Consider the following 20,868-nt stretch of genomic DNA (forward strand, 5'->3'; position numbering starts at 1 on the left):
TGGGACAAACTCAGCCCAGCCTCACAGGTACAAAGGACACTGGCCTAGGCAACAACAAAAGGATCTCTTAGACTCTCGAGTGAGTCACCCCCCTTCCTTTGGTCAGTTTGGAACTGTGATGAGGTAATGCCCTCCTAACTCTGAAGTGTGTGTGTGTGGGGGGGGCAAAGCCAAGAGGGAAGAAAGGACATGATAAAAGGGAGAGACATTTGCCTTGCTCTCTCTATCTCTTCCACCTATATCTACAGACACCACACCAAGTGACTGAAGCACTGATCAAAGGGGAGAGTCTGGCTGAAGAGCAACCAGCCAGTCTCTGGTGAGAAGCATCTAAGTTTGTAAGGGCACTGAAAGTGTTAAGATCAACTTAGAATGCATTTTGCTTTTATTTAATTTGACCAAATCTGACTTGTTATGCTTTGACTTATAATCACTTACAATCTGTCTTCATAATTAATAAATCTGTTTGTTTATTCTACCTGAAGCAGTGCGTTTGGTTTGAAGCGTGTCAGAGACTCCTGTTGGGATAACAAGCCTGGTACACATCAATTTCTTTGTTAAATTGACAAACTCATATAAGCTTGCAGTGTCCAGCGGGCATAACTGGACACTCCTAGGGTGGTGTCTGGGACCGGAGATATTGGCTAGTTGTCATTCGGTTGCACAATCCAAGGAGCAGCTTACATGCTGGAGGCTGTGCGTGAACAGCCCAGGAGTGGGGGTTCTCACAGTAGAGCAAGGTAAAGCTGGTTCCCAGAATCAAGGATTGGAGTGACCTAGCAGATCACCGGTCCAGATAACACCAGAGGGGAACATCACACCATCCCATATAGTTGTTACAATGTTTTCCATGTTTAAAATGTCCTAGACTCATTTACAAAGAGTTTAATTAACATGTTACCAGCAGTGCATAGGACATCACCTACTGGTAGTTTATGCTGCAGATACTCTATGGCACCAAACCCACAAAGGAACAAAAATATTGTTTTTTTGGATCAAATAATTTTGGGCCTTTTAGTCCAGTATCCTGTCTTTGGACTAGTGGCCACTTCCAGCTGCTTTAGAGGATGCTGTAAACTCCATAACATACCTATGGAGGAAATTTCTTCCTAATCTCAGACAGTTAGTCATTTTTATTTTAGTTAATGTAATTATGGCTATCATTATTATTAATGTAAATGACTAACTGTTTGAATCCTATTAAGCAATTTGCCTCAGTAATATCTTATGCCAGTAATTTCCACAGGTTAATTACACAAAGAATAAAAGACATCATCAGTTGTAACACACAATTGGTATAATTAGTATTAAGATCATTAATTTAAAGTGATACTACTTAAGATTATTAAATCTATAGACAGGACATTGAAGTTATTCACTTTCTGGTATTAGGTTATCTATAACCAAATCCTGAGAGCTGCAGGTTCTTCTTTGAGTCCTTGCTCATGTCCATTTTAATGTAGGCGTTCACACTGCATGCACCGCTGCTGGAAAGTTTTTCCTTCAATGGTATCCATCAGGTCGGCTCTAGTGTCCCCTGGAATCGCGCCCTCATGGCACAATATCTAGGGATCTGCCGCCCCACCACCCCTTCAGTTCCTTCTTTCCGTCCATGTTGGTTGCTGGAACTTCTGTTTGTCCTTGCACTTGCAAATACTCTCGGCAGTCAACATTGTCTGCTTCCTGTATACAGTTAAAAACTTAGTAATTAGTTGTTATGGTTCCGTATTAGTTAGTAGTAATATAGTAGGATCACACTTAATGGGGTTCTCCCCCATCCCTGGCACAGGGGCATGCCTCAGGCTCCGGGGTTCAAGCAGTGTGAGGCTTGCCACAAACCTATGTCTATTAGCGACCCCCTCTCAGCTTGCCTCAAGTACCTACGTGACTGCTGCAGAATTTGTAAAGGGTTCAAACCCTGCATCCAAAAAGAAAGGTACCATAGACAACTCCTCCTGCTGGAGGCGGCTCTCTGTCCAGTCTCACAGCCAAATCATGCCAACTCGGCATTGAGCACCTCTGTCTTGGTGAGAAGTGCACGGGCTTTTCTGAGGGATAGGCACCGCAGGCTGGCCTCTCTGGCACCGAGGAGGAACTCCTCATCTGCGTCCTGGGATTCACGGCACCGCCAAAGTTCTCTGGTGCGGAGATCTACTCCTCATGGAGACACTCAGCACCGATCCCGGTAGCCGGTGCCATGTAAGAAACAACGCAAAATGGACAGGGGACATTCCCCAACTCCAAAGATCAGTGGTTGCAAGGAAATTGGCAGAGCGTGACCCATGCAGAGCCACTCAGAATCAATGGCAGCCAGTCTGTACTGTCAACTCTGGCCCCAGAGAGGGAACCATTGAGTCTGGTGCCATTGGACTCTCCTCCGAGGGAGAGCCATAGGAGCGCAAGACTAGCGCTTCCATCTACGCCAAAGGCATTCCAGGCAGCACGGGACCTGATGTCCCTACTGGTACCTCCATCCCCCACCAGGTGTGAACCGGCACTAGAGGCGAGAGTGGCTACGGCACTGAGACCCCAGATGCTGTCGAAGGGGAAACCAGCGTTGATGCCGCAGCACTGGTCACCCTGCTCCCAATACCACTCACCGGTACCATCTGGCACTGCTCCCCCATGGTCACTGGAAAGTGAATCCTTGCCCCCCAGACTCAGAGCTGGAATCCTATAGCTCCCACAGGAGCCAACACCAGTCCAACCACCAGTATCCAATGGCAGATGTGGGCCAGGGGTTTCCACCAACGGCCCTGCCGGCACAGTGGCAGATGCCTGTGCAATGGTCATTTTGGATTCCTTGGACTTTTCATCAGGCCCAAGGATCTCAGTCGAGGAGGTTGTACTCTGTTGCACCGGAGGGTAGAGCCCCACTACCTCCTCCCGCAGTACAGGAACAGGGCCCAGGTACTGAGCCCGGTACCATACCTCAGGGACCAACACCATGGGATCTGTTAGGTGTTGATGGACAGGAGCAAGGCCCGGAACTGGTCCTCGCATCCTCTTCCTCTTCCCCTGATGAGGTGGTAGCGGGAACCTCGACTGTGCCTGCGCAGGATGATCACAGTGAACACCAAGATCTACTAAGGAAGGTAGCCCAGACCCTTTATGGTCTTGCCACCACATGAGCAGGTTGTGGAGGGCTAGCCAGGAGATACCAAGGATCAGGGGAAAGTGTGGAGAATGGATCACGCCAAATAGTAATGTTTCTCAATGCCTCTGAATCATAGCCTCCATTACTGGACCAGAAGACCATCAATTGTCTCTATATAGTTAGCAGTGGCCTTGTGTTTCAGGGGATTCTGCAGTGTCTGGGCTGCCACTACATCCATGAAGCAGTCAGCTGTGCTGGAGTCAATGAGGGCAGGTAGGTTGGCAATCTTCAGGGATGCCCCAGATATGTGCAACTGGACTGGCACCTGCAAGTGGGGAGCCCTTGGGCAGGGCTCCAGGTGTACTCCAGTCTAGACTGAAGTCTAGGGTTGATACACGGCAGGCAGAGATGGAGTGACCTGACTTTCTGCAGTAAAAGCAGAGGTGGTGCTGGTGTCATCATTCCTTTTCTTTGGGGGTGAGCCATCAATGGACCACCTCCACCTGCACTGGCTCGGTCACAATACCTGGATTGGGGAGTTGCATGACCCCACCTTTTTTCCTCCCTTCTTTCCCGTAACCGATTGTCTATACGGATGGTGAGGCCCAGGAGGGCATCCAGACTCACAGGCATCTCTACCTGGGCTAATTCGTCTTTAACTTCTTGCAGGCCCCACTGGAACTGGTCTATCTGTGCTATCTTGTTCCAGTCTGTATCAGTCGTGACGTGGGTGGAATTGCACAGCACAGGAGGCTATGGTGCCCTGCCCCATCTGATCTTCCTTGGGGCAGTGTCTGCCATTCGAGTTTGGTGCGGATTGTCAAATAGTACTGACATGGCTTGGAAGAAGACTTCCTAGTTCGACAGTACTGGACTGTCACACTCAAACAAGGGGAAGGCTCAGTGTAATGCTTCCCAAGGCAGCAGGCTGCTAACCAGACTCACCTTTGCATGATCAGTAGTATAGGACTAAGGGCTACATCATGAACAGAAGGCGGCACTGGTTTATAAAACCCTGGACTCAGTGGTGATTACCATCAAACTGTTCCAGCAGATGTGTCGGGGAACAGGGCTGCATGAGCTGTGTCTGGAATGCAGCATTCTCAGTACACAACTGTGTCACTTGCTCCTGCAATAGCTGGTTCTTCTAGGCCAGCTGGATGACCTGGGCCTGCAGACCTTGATTGTCCGCCTGAAGGCAGGCACCCCACTCAAGCATGTTCGGTGCTCCTGAAGTATTAGCCAGATCCATTCTGCTGGCAGTAGGCCCACTCCTGTGCCCAAAGTGGTCCATGCAAACAGTCACAATGGAATGTAGGTGGTCTGACTTAGTGGTCAGAGCAGGAGTTGGAGTCAGGCCAGATCAGATACCAAGAGGTGAGAGTCCAAGACAGACCATAAGGCAAACCAGGAGGCAGGTGTCAGGGACGGTCAGGTCACCAGGAGATCTGTAGCACGCAGTAGGAGCAGGTATCATCAGGGAAGCAGTCTAGAGCAGAGAGAACCCAGTTGCATGGACAACTTCCTGTTCCTGTGCTTGGTTTAAAAAGAAGCTGTGGATCAATCTGGACCTCTGCCAATCAGATTCCAGGACTGGAGTTTCTCAGTGACCGGTCCATAAACTGGTACCAGTCCCTGATATCTCCCTGATACAGTTTAGGAATGAACCAAGCCGGTCCCTGGAATCAAAAAGGTTGAGAAAAACTGCTATAGATGAACTATAATAGGGTGGGTGCACAACTGGTTGACAGGCCATACGCAAACAATAATTATGAATGGTTTGCTATCAGACTGGTAGGTAGTGTTTAGTGGGGTCCCTCAGAGGTCAGTCCTGAGTCCAGTACTATTAAATATTTTCATTAGTGACTTCTTGGATAATGGAGAGGAGAGTATGCTTATAACATCTGTAGATAACACAATGCTGGGAGAGGTTCCAAGCACTTTGAAGTCAAAATGACCTTGACAAACTGGAAAATTGGTCTGAATTCAACAAGATGAAATTCAGTAAAGACAAATGCAAAGTATTACACCTAGGAAGGAAAAGTCAAATTCACGACAACAAAATGAAGAAAATGGTTAGGTGGTACTACTCCTGAAAAGGATCTGGGGGTTACAATGGATCACAAATTGAACATGAGTCAACAGTGTGAAAAAAGTAGGTGCAGAAAAGGGTGTATCATTCTGGGATGTATTAACAAGAGTGTTGTATATAAGACACGGGAGGTAATCAACCGGCTCTACTTGGGCATTAGTGATGCTTCAACTGGAGTACTGTGTCACAGTCTGGGTGCCACACTTTAGGAAAGATGTGGACAAATTAGAGATTATCCAGAGGACAGCAACAAAAATAATAAAAGGTTTAGAAAACTTGATCTATGAGGAAAGGTTAAAAAAACTGGATGTTTAGTCTTGAGAAAAGAAGATTGAGGGGGGACCTGATAACAATCTTCAAATATATTAAAGGCTGTTATAAGGGCTGAAAGTAGGACAAGAAGCAATGGGCTTAATCTGCAGCAAGGAAGATATAGGTTAAATATTAGGAGAAACGTTCTAGCTATAAGGGTAGTTAAGCTTTGGAATAGGCTTTCCAAGGAAGGTTGTGGAATCTCCTTCATTGGAGGTTTTTAAGAACAGGTTGGACAAACACCTGTCTAGGTTTACTTGGTCCTGCCTCAGCATCGGGAACTGGACTTGACTTCTCGAAGTCCCTTCTAGGCCTACATTTCTATGATTCTATATGTCCATAATATGCATCATACAAGTCTGGCTTCTTCAGATCTTTATAAGAATGTTAGCATCCTCTTTCTTTTCAAACATTTCTCAGTGTTATCAGCAAATCCATCTCTCACAATAGAAATGTGGCAAAGAGTCCTGTGGCACCTTATAGACTAACAGACGTATTAGAGCATGAGCGTTCATGGGTGAATACCCACTTTGTCGGATGCATGTGCAGAAATGTGCAGGCTCTTGCACTGATCAACCACTGACGTCACAAGGCTGTCTTCAGCAGATATATTTATAACATTTCCCACCTTTGAGCTCTGATCGGCTCCGCTATAAGGTGAGTAAACAGGAAGTGTCTTGCCTACAATGAAAACATCTTATACTGCTTCAGAAATAAATATAGAGCATGTCTAGTAACTGCCACATCCTATTTCTGGATGTTTCAGAGCAAACTGATCTGCCCTGCTCTCTGCACATGTGCTGAGACACAACATCACAATGTTTTAAGTGAGCTGAAAATATTTTTGTTGTGCCTATCAGATTGTGTTCTCACACTGTTGTGGATATCACAATAATGGACTCAATATTACTATCATGATGTACGAAAGGTTTAAACACAACAAATGCTGTGTGTGTAAGTTAAATTTTTCTGGGATAAGATAAAGTTTCTATCTTGTGTGGTTAATGAGCTGGTAGAGGTTGAAATCAAAGAGAAATCTTTAGAGGTAAAGCACCAAAACATATATGAATCAGTTAATTCTAGTAGAACAAGTAGACCACTTTATTTGCATTGCTTATAGAAGGGATCATTAGACAGCTAGGCCAACACCCTCTGTGTGCACAACAGGATCTACCATGACATTATCAGGCCTTTATTCTCCCCCCCATGAAAGGTGTCCTGACCAGCTTAGAACAGAAAGAAGGAGCAAGATCACCTTAAATTTTAATCTTACACCATTTATTGAAATTTTGTTATTCCAAAATTGATATCTATGAAATACTGCAAAGGCTTTTCTACAGGAAAAGTTCAGCTGAGTGCTCCATAACATCACTCCTTTGGACTTAAAATATCAAACAGGGGATACACATGGACTACACACAATTTTAAAAATGTTCAAAACAGGTCAAAGATCTGATGATTAATAGTGTTGGGGAAGGATTTCTGCAATCTTCTATGGTTGCCCCGGCTGTTGTTGACAAAACTAAGGCCACCTAACTCTGCATCCACACAGGGGTTTACAACACTGTAATATATGTGCATTAACATCACACTTTCAGTGTCACACAATCTAGACAAGCACTTAATAAAGGAAATGGAGGGTGGAAAAGCCTCTGTTAATTCCTTTAATTTAAAATGCTTTAACTGGTTTTCCATGACACCTACACAAATAGGAGCAGCACACATTCACACATAAAAACATCTTACGGTGAAGGAGCAGCGTTAGCCACACAATCAGTATCAGAGTTGTCAAGCTATGAATAATAATGGTTCATTTGACATTTGAGTCCGTGTTATAGTCTGTCCTCAGTGTTAAGAAAATATGTTTTTTTCTGTGGGATAACTATTTGCTATCCCCCTGTAAAAACATGTGGAGACAAGGCACTTTAGTTTCACCAAATGGCAACCAATGCAAAAGAGTAACAGAATAATTCATTTTAAAAAATCCTTGATTTTGGCAGTACAGAACAGTACACTTGTCAGAATGAAGAACATCACTGAAATGTATCATAACAAAATATGTAACATACATAAAATTAAAATATGCAATTAGTATAAACAATTCAGTAGAAAAAAATCAGCATGTATGTATGCTACAAATGAAGTGACAGAAGAGTAAAGCATGCTCTTCAGTGTTTGCAGGATGAGGAATTACTTGCAGAAATAAGGATTTTAAATAAGTTTTCACTTACAAAGAGCAGCGGAACCATGTTACTGGAAGTCAAAAATGATACTGAATGTTATAGGAACGTACAACCTCTTTAAATATATGGATTCTTTGGGAGAGGTAACAGCAAAAGTATGAAGCTAGCGTGCCCTAAAGACTCAGGAACAAAAAGAGAAATTTAAAAAACCAGATGTATTTATTTATGTATTTTAAATTTCAGAACTTTTGGGTATATAACTCAAGACTGTTGAATACTTGTGGTTGTCAATCTATCTTGGGGGTGTATATCTGTATTTAGTAAAAAAAAAAAAAAAGTAGAAATTTGCCTTTGAGAAGGATTTCACAAAAGATAAAAACCTGGCCTTAAGGGCACGATGCTAAAGGTACTGAGGCAACTAGGGAGATTTTCAAAAGCATCAAGGTGCTTTCAACCTTTACAAATCTGGCCTGTAGTGACTATTTGGGAACCAAGTTCAACACACAAGTGGTGACGTGAAAAAAGCAAAAGGGTGCTGGCTAGAGAGGCAAAATAACCATTGACAAAGGCAATCCCTATTGGTGAATCACAAGAAACTAAGTTTTGACACCAAATCAGGAAATCAGTCATCCTTAATGTCACATGACACCATAGAATAAATTTGTACATTAAATATGCAAAAAAAAATTAGAATTAAAAACTAACATATCCCAATACAAACAGGAAGCGGTACTAGAAACAGTGTGAGCCGTGATTGCTGAAGCTACTAGCAACTATTAATATTTTCAATGATTATTTACTATGAAAGTATCAACTAAATAGCACAATGAGATCCATCTACGCAGCAGTAACCAAGGTAAATGATGAAGTGCTAAGAGTAATAAAAATAATAGTTTAAAAAAGGAATGAAACTCCATTTACAGGGATTACAAGGAAAAGGCAGCCCAGCTCAGGCAACCAGAACAGCCGCTGACACAAAGAAAAGGAGTACTTGTGGCACCTTAGAGACTAACCAATTTATCTGAGCATAAGCTTTCGTGAGCTACAGCTCACTTCATCGGAGGCATACTGTGGAAAATACAGAAGATGTCCTGAAGTTAGCTGTAGCTCACGAAAGCTTATGCTCAAATAAATTGGTTAGTCTCTAAGGTGCCACAAGTACTCCTTTTCTTTTTGTGAATACAGACTAACACGGCTGCTACTCTGAAAGCTGACACAAAGGTGAGCTGCGAAGTGGCGCTATACAGCCTGTCCATTGATACCGGACTCGAATAAACACTGACGATTTTAATTTTTGGAGGGGGAAGGCGTCTGTAAAGGGTTTCACTGACTCAAGCCTCCCTTAGGTTTCAGAGTAACAGCCGTGTTAGTCTGTATTCGCAAAAAGAAAAGGAGTACTTGTGGCACCTTAGAGACTAACCAATTTATTTGAGCATGAGCTTTCGTGAGCTACAGCTCACTTCATCAGATGTATGCCGTGGAAACTGCAGCAGACTTTATATATACACAGAGAATATGAAAAAATACCTCCTCCCACCCCATTGTGCAGCTGGTAATAGCTTATCTAAAGTGATCATCAGGTGGGCCATTTCCAGCACAAATCCAGGTTTTCTCACCCTCCACCCCCCACACAAATTCACTCTCCTGCTGGTGATAGCCCATCCAAAGTGACAACTCTTTACACAATGTGCATGATAATAAAGTTGGGCCATTTCCTGCACAAATCCAGGTTCTCTCACCCCCTCACCCCCCTCCCAAAAACCACACACACAAACTCACTATCCTGCTGGTAATAGCTCATCCAAAGTGACCACTCTCCCTACAATGTGCATAATTAAGGTGGGCCATTTCCAGCACAAATCCAGGTTTTCTCACATCCCCCCCACCCCCATACACACACAAACTCACTCTCCTGCTGGTAATAGCTCATCCAAACTGACCACTCTCCAAGTTTAAATCCAAGTTAAACCAGAACATCTGGGGGGGGGGGTAGGAAAAAACAAGAGGAAATGGGCTACCTTGCATAATGACTTAGCCACTCCCAGTCTCTATTTAAGCCTAAATTAATAGTATCCAATTTGCAAATGAATTCCAATTCAGCAGTTTCTCGCTGGAGTCTGGATTTGAAGTTTTTTTGTTTTAAGATAGTGACCTTCATGTCTGTGATTGCGTGACCAGAGAGATTGAAGTGTTCTCCGACTGGTTTATGAATGTTATAATTCTTGACATCTGATTTGTGTCCATTTATTCTTTTACGTAGAGACTGTCCAGTTTGACCAATGTACATGGCAGAGGGGCATTGCTGGCACATGATGGCATATATCACATTGGTGGATGTGCAGGTATACGAGCCTCTGATAGTGTGGCTGATGTTATTAGGCCCTGTGATGGTGTCCCCTGAATAGATATGTGGGCACAATTGGCAACGGGCTTTGTTGCAAGGATAAGTTCCTGGGTTAGTGGTTCTGTTGTGTGGTATGTGGTTGTTGGTGAGTATTTGCTTCAGGTTGCGGGGCTGTCTGTAGGCAAGGACCGGCCTGTCTCCCAAGATTTGTGAGAGTGTTGGGTCATCCTTTAGGATAGGTTGTAGATCCTTAATAATGCGTTGGAGGGGTTTTAGTTGGGGGCTGAAGGTGACGGCTAGTGGCGTTCTGTTATTTTCTTTGTTAGGCCTGTCCTGTAGTAGGTAACTTCTGGGAACTCTTCTGGCTCTATCAATCTGTTTCTTTACTTCTGCAGGTGGGTATTGTAGTTGTAAGAAAGCTTGACAGAGATCTTGTAGGTGTTTGTCTCTGTCTGAGGGGTTGGAGCAAATGCGGTTGTATCGCAGAGCTTGGCTGTAGACAATGGATCGTGTGGTGTGGTCCGGGTGAAAGCTGGAGGCATGCAGGTAGGAATAGCGGTCAGTAGGTTTCCGGTATAGGGTGGTGTTTATGTGACCATTGTTTGTTAGCACTGTAGTGTCCAGGAAGTGGATCTCTTGTGTGGACTGGACCAGGCTGAGGTTGGTGGTGGGATGGAAATTGTTGAAATCATGGTGGAATTCCTCAAGGGCTTCTTTTCCATGGGTCCAGATGATGAAGATGTCATCAATATAGCGCAAGTAGAGTAGGGGCTTTAGGGGACGAGAGCTGAGGAAGCGTTGTTCTAAATCAGCCATAAAAATGTTGGCATACTGTGGGGCCATGCGGGTACCCATAGCAGTGCCGCTGATCTGAAGGTATACATTGTCCCCAAATGTGAAATAGTTATGGGTAAGGACAAAGTCACAAAGTTCAGCCACCAGGTTAGCCGTGACATTATCGGGGATAGTGTTCCTAACACCATCACAGGGCCTAATAACATCAGCCACACTATCAGAGGCTCGTATACCTGCACATCCACCAATGTGATATATGCCATCATGTGCCAGCAATGCCCCTCTGCCATGTACATTGGTCAAACTGGACAGTCTCTACGTAAAAGAATAAATGGACACAAATCAGATGTCAAGAATTATAACATTCATAAACCAGTCGGAGAACACTTCAATCTCTCTGGTCACGCAATCACAGACATGAAGGTCGCTATCTTAAAACAAAAAAACTTCAAATCCAGACTCCAGCGAGAAACTGCTGAATTGGAATTCATTTGCAAATTGGATACTATTAATTTAGGCTTAAATAGAGACTGGGAGTGGCTAAGTCATTATGCAAGGTAGCCTATTTCCTCTTGTTTTTTCCTACCCGCCCCCCCCCCCCCCCAGATGTTCTGGTTTAACTTGGATTTAAACTTGGAGAGTGGTCAGTTTGGATGAGCTATTACCAGCAGGAGAGTGAGTTTGTGTGTGTATGGGGGTGGGGGGGATGTGAGAAAACCTGGATTTGTGCTGGAAATGGCCCACCTTAATTATGCACATTGTAGGGAGAGTGGTCACTTTGGATGAGCTATTACCAGCAGGATAGTGAGTTTGTGTGTGTGGTTTTTGGGAGGGGGGTGAGGGGGTGAGAGAACCTGGATTTGTGCAGGAAATGGCCCAACTTTATTAGCATGCACATTGTGTAAAGAGTTGTCACTTTGGATGGGCTATCACCAGCAGGAGAGTGAATTTGTGTGGGGGGGGGGTGGAGGGTGAGAAAACCTGCATTTGTGCTGGAAATGGCCCACCTGATGATCACTTTAGATAAGCTATTACCAGCTGCACAATGGGGTGGGAGGAGGTATTTTTTCATATTCTCTGTGTATATATAAAGTCTGCTGCAGTTTCCACGGGCATGCATCTGATGAAGTGAGCTGTAGCTCACGAAAGCTCACGCTCAAATAAATTGGCTAGTCTCTAAGGTGCCACAAGTACTGCTTTTCTTTCTGCGAAGCCTCCCTTAGCAGCTCAATACATCCTATCAGAGAGGGAGGGACGAGCTGCCGGGCAGGCGGCGCGCCTTGCAGCACAGCCCTGGGCCGTGGGCGCGCAGCTGCGCCGTCCTGTGGAGGGGGAAGCAGCTGGCTCACCGCATCTGGGTCACTTTCACCCGCTCGCCCCCCACCTCCCTGGCAGGGGATTTCCCCTCTGCCCTCGTCTCAGCCCCGGCTCCTACCCCCAGCCCTGGTTTTACCGCTCAGCCCCGCTCCCTCCCCTTCCCTGCGCAGCCCCAGCTTCGGGAGCAGCGTCGCTGGGCGGCCCCAGGGCCCGCGCTTTGAAACCTCCCAGCGGCTGGGGCAGGGAGCCGGGCCTCCTCCCAAAGGGGCTGCATATGGGGGGAGCGATCGCTCCCCCCCGCCACTTAATGCACCGGACTCAGACCCGTCCTCGTGCGCCGCTAACCGCAGCATCAGCTGCCAGCCCCAGGCAACCCGACCCGCGACGCGAGATACGACCCCGCGACACGGTCGCGTGCGCATGCGCCAGAAGCCTCGGCGCTGCCTCCTCCCTCCCTCTGTCGCCAGAGGGAGCCCCGGGAGCGTGCGCCGCGGGCACGTTCGGCGTTCCCTAGCAACCGGCAAACAACAGCGAGGCGGGGGAGAGCGCTGGCGATAGGCCCCGGCGGCACCCCTGGGCAGTGGGCACCCCTCGCCGCGGGTGAGTGGCACGTTCCCCGCGGGGCTGGGCGAGCCGGCGTGGTGGGGAGAGGGGGGTGTCTGTCTGTCTGTCTGTCGGGGTGGGGGAGAGTGGCCGACACCGCTCGTGTGTGTCATGTGTGGGGGAGGTGTAATGTCTGTCTGTCTGCCCGCCTCAGTCCTGCCCTTGCCGTGTCTCTGCCTGCATTGCTGTCCCTTAAGCGAATAATTTTCCAGTCTTCATTAGTAGTTCTCAACAAGTGGTCTATCATGTTAGCAGCTGGCACTTCAGGCTTCTGGGACTGGTACTCTAAATTGCCTCTTTCTGGATCCAGTCCAAATCCTGCTGAAGTCAATAGGAGTTCTTTCTGTTCTCTTGTCTTTAAGGGGAGCTAGATCAGACCCTTAATGGTGAACTCTAGTTACCTGTTTCAGAGTCGCAGCTGTTAGTCTGTATCCGCAAAAAGAAAAGGAGGACTTGTGGCACCTTAGAGACTAACCAATTTATTAGAGCATAAGCTTTCGTGAGCTACAGCATTCGATGAAGTGAGCTGTAGCTAATGAAAGCTTATGCTCAAATAAATTGGGAGTCTCTAAGGTGCCACAAGTACTCCTTTTCTTTTTTTTTAGTAACCTGGAGTCTCTGCCTGCTTCCCATTCATTTGTGGCTACTCTGTTCTCTTGGGTGGCTTGTGGTCATGTGTGAACTCCAGGCATTCAAAAATCAAGGGTCAAAGTCGCCTAAAAATGAGTCTTTAAAATATTAATTTTACATTATTTTTATTTTCCTTCTGGCTTTTGAACTTTTAGAGTTCCCATTTTCAAGCTTTTCTCCACAACCACGAGGGACAGAAATTACTTTAAAAATAAAATAAAAGCTGAGATTCTCAGATACTCACATGACTCCAGTAGAAAGGGCTTTAAGAAAAACACCAAATGTTGCAATACTTGTGATAAAATCTTAAGAGTTGGCAACTTTGTGAAAAACTGTGAGAACGTACACAACTGAAATGGGAACCAAGAGGCACTGTTTGTTACCATCAGGATCATAGTTTAGTAAACTGGCACAGCTGCCTGAAAAGTTAGGAACCTCTGATTTATATGACCCTTTAAAATGGCTTGCTTGTGAGGTAGTGGCAGACACTCCTTGACTTGAGTATTAAAAATATCCTGCTGCTAATGTACAGAAAGTGATTGCATAACTGCCACGTCTCATTTATTTTAGATTCATATTAAAGCAGGTCTTCTTCAAGTCTCTCTCTCTTGGGATGAGGGATTTTGCTGTGTGTCTCAACGTGACATTTAAAATCTCACACGTAATTTTTAAAAATCTCCCTCATTCAAATTGTCACAGCTTGGATTCTCCAAGGATATATACTAGGTCTGGTGTTATGTAATATGTTAGTTAATTATTTGGAAAAGGGAGAGAACAGTGAGATGGCAAAATTTGGAGTTGAGACAAAATTATTTAGTTTTATCAAGATTTAAGAAGATTGTGAGGAACTCCTGAGTGACATAACAAAGCTAGGTGAAGGGCTGCTCTATGGCAGGTGGAAGTCATTGTTGATAAATGCAAGGTAATGCACACTGGAAGAAATAGTTTGAACTTTGCAGTCACATTAATGTGTTCTAAATTATCTGTAACCACTCGGGGAAACGACTTATTAACGTTGTGGACAGCTCGATGAAAACTTCTGCTCAAGGAACTTGGTAGAACCTAAAATTTTATGATGCCATGTTAGAAGCCATTAGTACAAAGGAAACTGGAATGCTGTATTCATTTCTGGTCATCATATCTGAAAAAGATATAACAGACATTGAAGGAGGTGAAAGACAACCAACAAATATGATTAGAGGCTTGGAAAGACTGCTAAATGAAGAGATTTGGGGTGGGGTGGGGAAGGCCTGTTTTGAGAGGTGACAGTTCAGAGAGAACAATAAAGAAGGATATAAATAAAATGAATAGTGTATAGAAAAGATAAATCAAGTACATATATTTACTCAGCCTTAAAATACAAGAAAAAGGGAATGGTCTATGAAATTGAAAAGCAACAAATTTAAAACTAATGAAATCATGTTTACATAATACATACTTGACTTGTGGAACTCGTTGCCACAACATATCATGGAGGCTCAGAATAGAATAGAATGAAAAAAGGGAATAAACATTTCTATAGCTAATAAGAACATCCACAATTGTGTTAGATTAAAAAAACTGTTAGAGATATAAACCCTCATGCTTCAAGGAATTAGCAAACCACTAACAGTTGCAAGTTCGGAAGACTGATCTGAGGGCAGGTTTCATGCAACTTCATCTGAAGTATTTGGTACATGCCACTGTGAGAGGCAGGATACTAGACTCCATGGACCTGTTGTGATCCAGTATGGAAATTTTTCTGTGCCTAACAAACCCTGTTGCTGTTTTGTTTTTCTCTCATTTCTACCCATTAATTCAATTTCTTCATTTATTAATCACATATTATGCTTTATACTATACAAAACGGAGAAAGACACCATTTTTGCCTCAAATAGCCTACAGTCTTAATAGGACATGACTTGAATGTTTTCAGCTGCACATGGACAGGGTTTGAGTGACTCACCTACTAGTCTCTGTGTCCTCGTGATAAACATTTTATTTTGAGTTTTTCTGAAAATAAAATGTAATAGTTCAGTACTTTTTTAATATACTATTTTTGTCACAGGATGAGTGGCATAGAAGGTTGCTAAAGGGCATACAGATCCTTGTGCATCTAGGATGCCTGCTCAGATTTGAGCCCAATGTGTGGTTTCTGAGGCCAAGGCCCAGATTGGTGTCATTGGCTGTTTTGTTGATTTATCTGAAACGAATTGGTAGACAAGATTCATTCTTAGTGAAAAAATGTCACAATAGAAAATCCTTGCAATTGGTACCCAATTGATGGTTTCAAAATCCAAGGGTTCAGTGAGGATGAAGACTGAAATACCCTCTCACCAAGTGCTTTGAGGGGCTCTCTTCAGAAGAGGTCTAAAGTATGTTTGGGGAGCAACATGGAAAAAGGTAACCCTACCAATCACTGTTAGTATTGCCAACTCCTGTGATTTTTATCACAAGTCTTATGATATTGGTGTATTTTTAAGACCCCAGATCCTGGAGTCATGTGAGAATCTCAGCTTCCATGAAAAAATAAGTAAGTTTCTAGCCCTTATGGTTGTGATGAAAAGCTTGAAAATATTATTCAAGTGGACACTAAAGGTTCAAAAATCAGAAGGCAAATAAAAAGAACTGTGTGGTAGGATTTACAGATGATCCCACACAGAGATTAAGGAAGGGAAGGAGCAGTACTGTCTCAAGAGGGCCCCCACCCCCCATCCCCAGAACCTACAGCAACATGCTTTCAATTGGAGCAGAGTGAAGGAGTTGCTGTCTGAAGGGAGGAAGCCAGTTTGAATGAAGAGAGAGTGAGGGCCTGGTGTACTGGGTTTGGGAGGTTTGTTCATACATAGGGGACAGGATGTAAGAAAGTTCAATGATGGGAGTTGGAGAAGGAAAGAAAGGGAGTTGCAGGGTGGGCATTACTGTTGGAGCAATATGAAATGAGACCTGAGATGTAGGCTGGGCACAGTTATACAGTGCCTTGGTGGTAAAGATGAGAAGTTTAAACTTGTTTTGGTAGGCTAGGCTGTAGTAATCAAGGCAGGAGATGACAAGCATTTTAGCTGTTGGGACAGAAAGAAAGGGTTGGATTTCTATAATGGAGAAGAAATACCTAGACTTTATCTAGTCTAATTAGTTTTCATTTTAATTAAGTCAAACTAATTAACATTTTGAAGCAAAATAATACATTTCTGGGTCCTTCTTAGGAAAAACTTGAAGCTGGTGGCAAAGGTTGCAGTAACACAGCCACAAGCTCTCCTAGAGAAGGGCACTGTCAGCTCCAGAAGTGGATCAAGTGATAAATAACTGCTCAGAAGTTATCCTTACATTCTTCTCTCTCTACCCCATCTCCACAGGAAGTAATTGCCCCCAGAACTGACCTCTGATTTCTTGACAAAGAGGTAAGTTCCACATCTGGCAGTGCTTTTTTCTTATTCCTTTGCTTTGTCTCACAGCTCACTGCTGCTCAGGGCTTGCAGGGTCTTAGGCTGTTCCTTCTGTCATTTGAGTTTTAGATAATGGGTGAAGGGAAGCACTGGAGCCAGTTAGTAGCTTTGTAAGTGCAAATATCTGATCCCACCATGGTGTAAGTTTTTGTTTGTGGATACAAACTGACGTGTTTGGGTTTGGGAGTAGAAGTAGACATCTGGTACTGTATAGGAACAGTTAGGATTTGAGAGTGTGTTTGAACACTGCAAATTTCAATGGATCTTTTCACATTTTTCAGAGCAAGTTTTACAGACTATTTTCCTTACAGTTCACTTGTCATCCATCACTCTGCTATGAATTAGTGGAAAGGAAAACTATTTCTTCACACTCATTTAATCCTCAAATTTATTGGGGAATGATGCATTGAAAATTCACTTGTACTATGTGTTACTCCTCAGTATAAAAAAGCCAGTTGTCATAGAATATTAATTTTATACTTGACTAAGTTATTAAAAGCCCTTTTTATGCCCTTAATTCTTTGATCTCAAGTAATTTAGGAAAAGTGTAGGACTTGTGATGGTAACAGCTTTTAGAATGAGAGAGCAATTTTCTGCATCACTGTGGTTAAAAGATCCTTTACTAGGTTCTCAAATTCAAATTGGTGATACTGCTTTTTTATTAATATAGAGTTCCATCTTTAAAAGGGACATATTGACAAGTAGTTTAGACCCAAAATTTGGCCACAATTAAAGTTATAATCTCACGGGAAGGGTGTCTGTATTCTAAATATTTAATTGAATAATTAAATTAATTAATAAAATAATTAAAATACATTCATTTTCAAGCTTTTAAAATAACATTAGAAACAATGGAGAATAAAAAATAGTAAGACTGTTAAAGAACAGGAGTGTATTCTCTTTCAGTTAGATGTGTTGCATTTTCCTTTCATTCTAACCTTAAAAGGACCTTACTACATAAACCAGTTAGGCAAACTACTTTACAGACTATAAAAAGCTACTGAGTAAGCACATGAGAACAAGGCACTGTATTTTCAGCTGGGGAAAGTTTGTTGAATTTTGCATATACTTAAAACTGGAATACAGTTTTTTTAGTCCAGGGGCTGAGCAGTGGAAATTGGCAGAAACTGCACTTCTCACTATTACTTGTTTTTTGGTGTAGCTACTTCCCTTAGCTAACAGTTGACTAAAATGTAAAATCCCTCATTTGTCTTTATGAAGCCGTGATATCACAGGTATGGTGATGAGAGAATGAAACAAAGGTTGGTTGAGTGGGTGCAAGGGTTAGTCAGAATGCAAAGAAAAGCAAAGGGGAAAATAGCTGACAGTTATAGCAACAGGAATGGAAAACAACCTCTGAAATAAATTCACACTACAGCATTTTGTGTGGAAAATCCTGTGCCTTAAGACTGCTCTACTTTATGCCAGCTGCCTGCAGTCCCCAGGACTTGTTCTGGAAGGCAGGGGATCACCAGGACATAAGATATCCCAGCCTTGCGACCTTTCCTCCATCCATGCTTCCTTCATTCCAACAACGCTACACCACCGGAGGACTCTCCACAGTATGGGGAGTCCTTCTGAAACCAAATCTGCCTGGTTTAGGTTGATATACCCTACCAGAGAATCTGTCTGCAAATATCATCAGAAACAATTTAAAAAACATTCAAAATAAGGTAAAGTGTTAGACTGTAATCTCATATGATAGGAATCTATCTATGTGTGTGGAATTCTTAGCCTTTATCAGGAGCAAGAAGGTACAGGAGGGAAAGTTGAAAGGGGTCAGGAAGAATGAGGATCAGAAGCAGACAGTTGTGTTGTGGACATATATGGCTGAGGGCATTAGGAAGTCAGAGCCCAAGAATATGCATGCTATGTTATTATTGAGAAATAGCCATATGGTCAATATGCAGATTGACCATCCAGTCAGCAAGCAACAGGGATCTGCATTACTGAGGAATAGCCATTAGAACTGGCTGGGAAATTGAAAATTGTCATGGGGCAGGAAAACATGCTGTTGAAAAACTTCCTTTGTTCTGCAGCAGGATGAGCCTGAGACCTCTTGAAATTTATTGTGGAGAGTAACATTCCCGCCCCCAGAATAGCCTGGTGGTTATGGTACTCAAAGGGCATGCAAGAGACATGGGGGATTTAGGCTCAGCTCCCTGCTTTGCCTGATTGAATGCTCTACCCAACAAGCTATTATAGTGTGGGTCTCTCAGGTGCTGGAGCTGCTCCCCTTTTTATAAATTATTAAATATTCATTGGGCCAGAATAAAAGCAATAGACTCTGTGGCCCTATAGTTAGGGAATACACCTGTGGCTTGGGAGGCTTGGGTTCAAGTCTCTGCTCTAAATCAGGCAGAGTAAGGACTTAAACTTAGTTCTCCCAATTTTTTGTATCCCAGGTGAGTGCCATAACCGCCAGGCTCTTGGTGATGGGCTCACTGTTAGCAGGAATTCCATCCTGGATCTGAGAAACCTTCCTGAAAAAGGATTTTGTCATTACTCCCCCTTTAACTGGAAGAGTTTGAAGTTTTGACAAATTGGCACTTTTAGATGAAAAGCTGTCTTGTCTGAAAATTCCTGACCAGCTCTAAAAATTGTGGGTCGATATCTTTTCCACCTCTATTCACCCCAATTGACTGAGACAATTCAATATAAAATTCACATTTTTTTAATTAGCAGAAAGTGGCCACTAAACAAAGGGAGCTTTTTGGTAACTAAACTGATGATACTATTTGATGACAGAATGTACTGAAACCCAGGATAGTCACTGTAGTGGTGAAGTAACTGTCTGTGTAGGGTAATTAAGCTCCTGAAGTGAGGCCAAAGGCTGTTAGCCCACTGAATATACGATTCCTTCATACTAAAGCTCATTCATATGGATCATGCTGCTTTTTAACATTATCAAGGACCCAAAAACTCTTTGAATAGTGTAGGGAAGTGCAGCATTACTTGCATATTCATCTGCATTCTGAGTAAAATCCCATGATAAAATTATAAGTACTTGATTCTTCACTGCCTTGAACCTTGTGTAATTATCGATCTCTGTATAAAGTGAATGAAAACACTGTCAAGTCAGAATTGAAGTATGTTACACTCACTTTTCACAGATGCATATGACTACACAAGGTAGAAGGCAGCGGAGAAACAGGCTCTGGAGTTTTATTAAATAATTTGTTCTGTCGTCTTTTCCCTTTCTGCTTCCAGGGGCTAATCTGCCCTTATCAACATTCAAAGAGTGTTGTTATTCCACTGCTTGTAAATGCCAGTGTGTCTTCATAGAGTTGTCTGTCTATATTTGTATGGGTAATTACTGCAACCATCCATGGAAAAATACATTTATGCAACTAAACGCCCATTTTCATGTACAGTTGTAATAAATGGGTGCACAGTTTTGTGCATGCTTGTGAACCTAAACCTACAGAAAAGTTAATCCTTAATATATTTCCTATATGGAAACAACAACTACCACTACAACCTGACCTTGTAGTATCACATTGCCTTCCAATCTCGTATCTCTTTCTTCATCACTTTTCAGAGGTATATTGAGTTGGCATTTAAGCTTCTCCAGGTGTGATCAAGTGTTAAGAAGTTTGTTCTGTGGCACAAATATAATATTGCTGCCTTTGAGGGATGACTTTCAGCCAAAGAAATTACTGTTGCTCCGTGCAAAAGAGTCCTCTAAGATTTGTCTAGACTGGCTAGGTAGGTCAAACAGGTGGGAGAGCCTGTCTTAAAAGCTTCTGTACAACATCCCTGGTGAACTAGGTCCTAAGACACACAACATCACTTGTTTGTTTATTAACTGCTTTTGTTTTTTTGTTTGTTTTTAGAATGGGTAAAAAAGTAAAGAAGGAAGTGGAGCCTCCTCCCAAGGATGTGGTAAGTTTATAAAATGCTATGTGCTGTGAAATGAACATATTACACAATTATAGGCTCCAATCATACCCTTCTTGCATAGTCCCTTACTCCCACTAACTTCCGCATGCATTCTAAAAATGTCTCATAAAGATGATCCCATTTATGCTTTCTTTGGACAGTATGCAAAACAGTGACCAGGCATGTGT

The 20,868-nt window shown here is 43.3% G+C and overlaps 1 protein-coding gene across 3 annotated transcripts in view; it reads left to right on the forward strand.

Annotated features, from left to right (window-relative positions):
* The first annotated feature begins 12,611 nt into the window (after window positions 1-12,611).
* Window positions 12,612-20,868, forward strand: part of ARMC3 (armadillo repeat containing 3) — a 111,995-nt gene continuing 103,738 nt past the window's right edge. For 2 of the 3 annotated variants that reach the window (XM_084618244.1, XM_084618246.1), the window contains exons 1-3: window positions 12,612-12,740; window positions 16,709-16,753; window positions 20,635-20,683. In XM_084618244.1, the coding sequence (XP_084474370.1) occupies window positions 20,636-20,683 (48 nt within the window). In that variant the 5' untranslated portion in view covers window positions 12,612-12,740; window positions 16,709-16,753; window position 20,635. Of the gene's footprint in view, window positions 12,741-16,558; window positions 16,754-20,634; window positions 20,684-20,868 lie in introns of all 3 variants that reach the window. The other variant, XM_084618245.1, reaches the window with a different exon arrangement.

The sequence above is a fragment of the Lepidochelys olivacea genome, assembly GCF_965140295.1.
Source record: "Lepidochelys olivacea isolate rLepOli2 genome assembly, chromosome: 2".
Taxonomy (NCBI): Eukaryota; Metazoa; Chordata; order Testudines; family Cheloniidae; genus Lepidochelys; species Lepidochelys olivacea.